Raw genomic sequence first — 6,229 nt, 5'->3', positions numbered from 1 at the left:
TGTGTGTGTGTGTATGTGCATATGTCTACTGTCTTCAGGGCTCTGTCCTAGTCTCTAACAGATGGAAACCTAAATCTCAGGCTTCTACTTTTTGCTGGATGGGTTCTGTGGAGTGGGCTCCCCCACCCTTCCACATCCTTCCCACTTGAAAAAGAGACCAGTCTTTGGTTCATGCTGTGCATGGGATTTATTCACATTCCTGAGCAAGCAGCCAGGGAAGGGGACAATAGCCATGCCCCACCATGGATACCCAGCACTATTTACATAGTCTGTGTGGGAAGGACTCAATGCTCACTGGCAGCAGCTGCATTTCTCCGCCTCTGCCTTGGCCCCCTCTTCACCTTTGCACACACAGTCCTTGGCACACTTCTCACATCCTGCAGGGCAGCAGGAGCAGCAGCCTGTAGATAAAATGAGGCGGGGTGGGGGAATGTGCGTGTGCCTTTCTGTTTCTGATGCCCTTACCTGTTTTCATCAAAGGGTGGGGGAAAGAATATGGGAAGCTAGGGAGTCATCCGGCTTTGCAGAGGACAGCATCTGTGGTGCTGCCTTTGCTGCTGGCTTTCTATTGAGAGTCCCAACCCCCTGGGTGGGTGCTAGGAAACTCCCTGGCAATGCTGGGCTCAGGCCTGGGCTGAGGGAGAAGTTAGGTGTTAGGGAGAAGCCATGTCAATATGAAAGGTATTGCGAGGGGGACTTGCCCCATAGGGCTGGAGGGGCACGGATGGTGCTGAGGCCAGGAAACCATGGGATCCATGCCTAGTCACACCCAAGAAAAGGGAGCATTGCTTCCACGTCTACCCCTCCCCCAAGCATATTCTATTGCCATGAGACAGCAAATTGAGAAGACCCACAAGCCTGAGAGGGGCCAAGGAACTGCAACTCTAGAGCTGACCCCCCATTTTTCTTGAGGCTCCCCAGGCACTGGAAAAATTAAATAGGAGGGCTCGAGCAGGGAATCCGCTCTCAAGTCAGCTCCCTTTTGCTATTTTCCAGAATTCCATCAAAATATCCCCTCCCACACACTCCGGCCTACTGTGTTAACATCGTTGATACAACGGTCTGCAGCAGGAAGCTTTGCTACTTAGTGTCTGGGGGGTGGGGTGGATGCCGCGGGGTTAGGGTGGGCAAAGGAGGGGTGCACTCACTCTTCTTGCAGTTGGTGCATTTGCAGCCCTTGCACTTGCATTTGTCCGAGCAGGTGCAGGAACCTCCTAGGAAGCAACACGAAGGGTTAAAGTAGAAAAACCTGACGACCCCAGGCCTAAAAGTAGATGGGCAGCCAACTCCAATTATCTCTATCACAGGGTTAAAGATGGGAAGCAAGGGCTCCTCCACCAAATGTCCTTGGGTGAAGATACCAGGGTGGGGTTCTTTGCCAGTAAGGGCAAAGTGCTGCAGGAGCGGGGAGGGGGCTCACCAGTAGGACAGGGGCAGGTCTCAGGGTCCATATCCAGGCCGGCAGCCGCGAGAGTCCCTAGCTTGGTTCCTCCAGGCAAACGGACGCGCTGTAGCCACGACAGCAGGTGGCAAGGCTTTTATAGCCCCGGGGCGGAGGCGGGGGCTCGTAATCAGCGGCTTGGCGGCACCCGCTTCTGCGCTTCTGCGCACAGCGCCTGCTCTCTCTGTGTGTGCACTGCGGCAGCTGTCCCCGAGTCCCCATCAAGTGTAGACCCTGCCCGTTGTCCACTCCCCGCCGCCACTGCAGCAGTCTCCCTGAGGGTACCTGCGCGTACCACCATTACAAGTGGAGGAAGACAAATACATTTTGCTCTTTCCCATCGCTTCTCTTCCTCCTTACCCTAGAATTCTCGATCAGTTTCGTCCAAATGGGATGCTGAGCTGGGAGCAGAAAGAAATCTTTCTCAGTGAACTTGCTGCTGATCATCGCAGCAACAGCAGCAAAGTGCTTCCAAGATCCCTGGAGAAGATGGGAAGTGGAGGCCTGCAGCTTGGTGGGAAGACACGTGGCCTCTCCTGATACAGCATTTCCTATAAAGCCCTTCCACAGGACCCCCGAACACCTCCATAGCCCAGACTAATTTTACAGAGACATCCCCATAGGGACCACCGCTTCACCTTGGAGGTTGTTGGACACTGATTGCTTCTTTTTGTTGTTGAGACAAGTTCTTAGCCCAGTCTAACCTCAAACTTGTTATGCAGTAGAGGAAGACGACCTTAAACTGATAATCCTTCTGCATCCACCTTCCAAGAGCTGGGATCAAAGGCATGCACCACCAACCCTGGCTTTAGTTTTAATTTTTTTTTGGGGGGGGTGTGCTGTGTAGGAAGATCTTGAACTTCTAATTCTCTCATAGCCCAGGCTGGCCACCTTGAACTCAGGATTCTCCTGCCTCTGTCTAAGAGTGCTGAGATAATGAGCATGCAACAGTACATTTGGCCTCAGACTGGTTTTGATGACAGGTGTGTGTGTGTGTGTGTGTGTGTGTGTGTGTGTGTGTGTGTATGATACCCAGCCCTGCTCTGCTTGTCTATCAGACAAAACTGAGCCTCTATTCCAAATCCAAGCTGCCCAGTGACCTTCAAATGGCTTGGCCAAGGACTGGTGTATGTTGGGCTATGAGCCTGTCTGTGTACATGCACACATAGATCATAGGAGGACATTGGTGCTCTCTAACACTTTTTGCTTTACTGCCTGGAGATGGAGTCTCTCACTGAACTGGAAGTTTGTAGGTTCCACTAGGCTGGCAAGCTGGGGGCCCCCCAAGATCCACCTGCCTCTGCTCTCCAGTGCTGGATAACTAATAAGCACGTGCAGTCATGCCTGACTTGGACTTGGGTGCCAGAGATCTGAACTCAGGTCCTTCTGCTTGCATAGCAACTGCATTTACCAATTGAGCTGTTTTCCTAGTTGCCTAGGGTCTTTTTTTCTGGGACCAATATGTGTTGATCCTTGAGGTTAAGTTTCAGAGGAGTTAAAAAAGAAGGAAGATAAGGAGGCAAGGATGAGGAGGACCTAGAGATGTGTCTATTCCTGAGCTAGTTCTCAGGGTGTTGAGTTCAGATCTCGGTGCTCAGTTCAGATCTCAGTGCTGAGTTCAACTCTCAGAGTTCAGGTCTCAGGCCCAGCAACTCTAGCATTGGTGTGAGTTTGTTTCTATTTTGCCTACATGTGCTCTGGCCTCATGCTTTTTGCCTTAGACCTTGGGCTGCCGGGGTTTATACAGTTTGGGGCCTTCCTCCATTCCCCTTCAGTCCTTTTAAGTTTTCTGAACACTGAGCTCCTGAGCTGGACTGGTAATCCCTTCCTTATTTTTAGACCCCACCCCCATTCTTCGTTTCTCAACTGAAGGAACAATTTCTTCAGGCCTGCTGCTCTAGGGGCCTCCCTTGCACCCATCTTTAATTCCCTCTCATCCTAATCTGACATCTGAAATGATAGTATGTGCCTATGTCCCTTTGCCTGTGATTGCTTCCCCACAACGCCACCTTCAGATTCTCCGCTCCCCTCTTACTCTTTCTCCCCCCTTTTCTTCCAAGATAGGGTCTCAATGTGCACTCTATGTAGCATGCGCTGAACTTGCAGTGCTCTTGTGAGAGCCGCCCCAGTGTTAGAATTGCAGGCATGTGCTCCCCCCAGGCCTGGCCCCGCTTCAGGTCTCTCTCAGATCTTACTTTCTCCCTGAGAACCACCACAGTCACTATCAGCCTTTTGTTTTCTTTTCTAAAGTGGGCTCTATATTCCTAGACAGACCTTGGGCTCACTGCTCTATCACAGGCTGCCTGTAAATTGGGATCCTCAGCTTCCAGGGTGCTAGGATTATGTGCAATTACATCTATTTTCTGAGCAGCCTGTTGTGCCTGTGTGTGGGTTTCTTTTGTGTCCATGCGCATGGAGGCCAGAAATGGATGTCAGATGTCTTCCTCTCAGTAGCTCTCTGCTTTATTTTTGACTTACTGAATGTGGAGCTGGTTGATTCAGCAAGACTTGCTAGCCAACAGGCCTCAGGGTCCTCCTATCTCCACATCCTCAGTGTTGAAATGACAGGGACACACTGTCACCTTTAGCTTTGTAATGTGGGTGCTTGGGATTGAACACAGGTCCTTATGCTTGTGTGGAAAACACTTTACCAAATGAGTCATCTCCCTAGCTTCTCTTACATTTTTTTGTTTTGGGTCTTGTTTTTCAGTGCTGGGGATTACATACAGGGCTTCATACCAAGTGAGCACTGCACCACTGAGCTACACCCCAGCCCCAGCCTACTTAGGATTAGAACACACATCTCAATCCCCAATACTCCCAACTCCCTGCCTTGCTCTGTCTTTCTTTCTTCATAACATTTAACACCTTCTAACAAATGCATTGCTCACTTGTGGGTAATGTTTCCAGTTCTCTGCTGTGCCCTCCCCCTCACATCCCCAACCTAAGCAGGTAAGGGCAGCCATCTTTGTTTCTGTCCACTATGTACACCTGTGCCTGATACCAGTCCCATCCAGAACACAGTTAATAAGGGAATGGATGGATTGGGTTCATTTGTTCCGTGACTTCACCACTCACTAGACATAGTGGTAGCTTGTGCCGCTCAGGGGAAAGTGGTAATGATAGTCATCAGTACTTCATAGAGCCCTCAGGACTTTAAATGGGGTGGCACATGAAAATCACTCAGAGCAGAGCCCCAGCCACGCTGGCTATGATCACTTATAAGCAAGCCTGTCCTATGTGACCCCTGCTTCACAGTCTAAAGCTCTCTGCTTCTGGAAAGGGGGGTCTGCAGGCATGAGCTGTGTGTCCCTGGGTCATCTACCGCAGGCTTCACTCCAGGCCCTCCCAGTAATCCAGCATTCCAGAGTAAGGGAGTTTATGGAGATCTACTTTTTCAGGTAGATTGATTTCAACAGGCAAGGACAGGTAGGCTAAGGGTGGAGAACAGCTAGGGTCACACCTACCAAGAGATGGGAAATCCCCAGATGATCTCACAAAAGCACCAGGAGCCAGGCGAGCCCCACACCCTAGTCAAGGCTGGCCCGGTGCTGGATTCAGGCTTCTTTACTCTCAGAGTTCCCAGTTTACTACCCTGGGACTGAGCAGTTGGCCAGGGTTTCAGGAACCTCGGTATACAACGTTCATACAAAAGAACGCTTGCACATCTGTCTCTGTGCAGATGAAATCTTTTCTCAGAGTCATCTGCCAGTTATTACAGTGAATGGTGACTAACAAATTGTCCGTATGGCAGCCAAAGCTAGCTGGAAGAGTAATTCAGGACCCCTGAGGATTCTAGCTCTAGCTTCCCCAGTAGGTAGTTTTGTGAACTCAGGAAGCCTCAAGTTTGGATACAAGTTTTCACGTGGGCTTGTCAGATGACTGCTAAAGCCTCCACTGTGGGGAGCTTACTGTATGCCATGTGGAGTTAAGCATGCTATATGTTTTGGTAAGCGAGGAAACGGAGGCTGAGAGAAATCAAGTGACTTGTCCTAGAGTCAGACTCAGGACTTGAATCGGAGTCCATTGTTTGTCAGACTGCCCTGATATGTTTCTGTTGATTAATTCTGAATTCCAGTTATCCTGTCTTTCAGCCCATAGCTTGGCCATAACACTATGGTTCCCACAGCAAAGAACATCAGAATTCCAACCTTGTATCTCCCTGTATAACAGTCTTTTCACTATGAACAGACCTTAGCCTGGCTCAGGGTTCTTTCTGCTATGTCAGGGACCTAGCTCTTCTCTTCAGGAAACTAGGTACTAAGCCAGTTGTGAGCTTCGATAACTAGATCCAAATGCCCGAATTCTAGTCATTGTGCCATTGACTTCCCATCTGCCATCAGATGGTGATGGTGGTGGTGGTGTCAATGATGGTGATTTGGTTTTTCTGAGACAGGGTCTCTCTATGTTGACTTAGCCTGTCCTGGAACTAGCTATATGGTCCAGGCTGACCTCAAACTCAGGGATCCATCTATTTCTGCCACCTGAGTGCTGGGATTAAAGGTGCTCGTGTGCCACTATGCCTGGCCTGTTACCAGATTACTGATGTAGATGAGGTTCTATCTTTGAGTTGGTAGAGTGCCCCCCCTTTCCCTGTCCTGACGGTGCTCTGCTCACCCTGGGGCTGAGGCAATGATGCTGAGACTCCTCAGAACCCATGTCATAGGGGTCTCTTATTTTAGCAGACAACAGGATGAGACACAGCATGGTTTACCAAAGTCATGCCACAAGAGTGACATGCAGCTAGAATTTGAAAAGACTCTTGACTCCAAATCTGGGTCCAACTTC

The 6,229-nt window shown here is 50.0% G+C and overlaps 1 protein-coding gene across 1 annotated transcript; it reads right to left on the bottom strand.

The window, feature by feature from the left end:
• Positions 1-291: 291 nt before the first annotated feature.
• Positions 292-1,451, bottom strand: Mt3 (metallothionein 3). Its single transcript, XM_035441415.1, has 3 exons — positions 1,421-1,451; positions 1,149-1,214; positions 292-401 (listed from the first exon to the last, which is right to left on the bottom strand). Exons 1-3 carry the CDS (start codon positions 1,449-1,451, stop codon positions 292-294), a joined length of 207 nt encoding a protein of 68 aa, XP_035297306.1.
• Positions 1,452-6,229: the final 4,778 nt, after the last annotated feature.

The sequence above is a fragment of the Cricetulus griseus genome, chromosome 3 (genome assembly GCF_003668045.3).
Source record: "Cricetulus griseus strain 17A/GY chromosome 3, alternate assembly CriGri-PICRH-1.0, whole genome shotgun sequence".
Lineage (NCBI taxonomy): Eukaryota > Metazoa > Chordata > Mammalia > Rodentia > Cricetidae > Cricetulus > Cricetulus griseus.
This window is presented reverse-complemented; position numbering and strand designations above follow the sequence as displayed.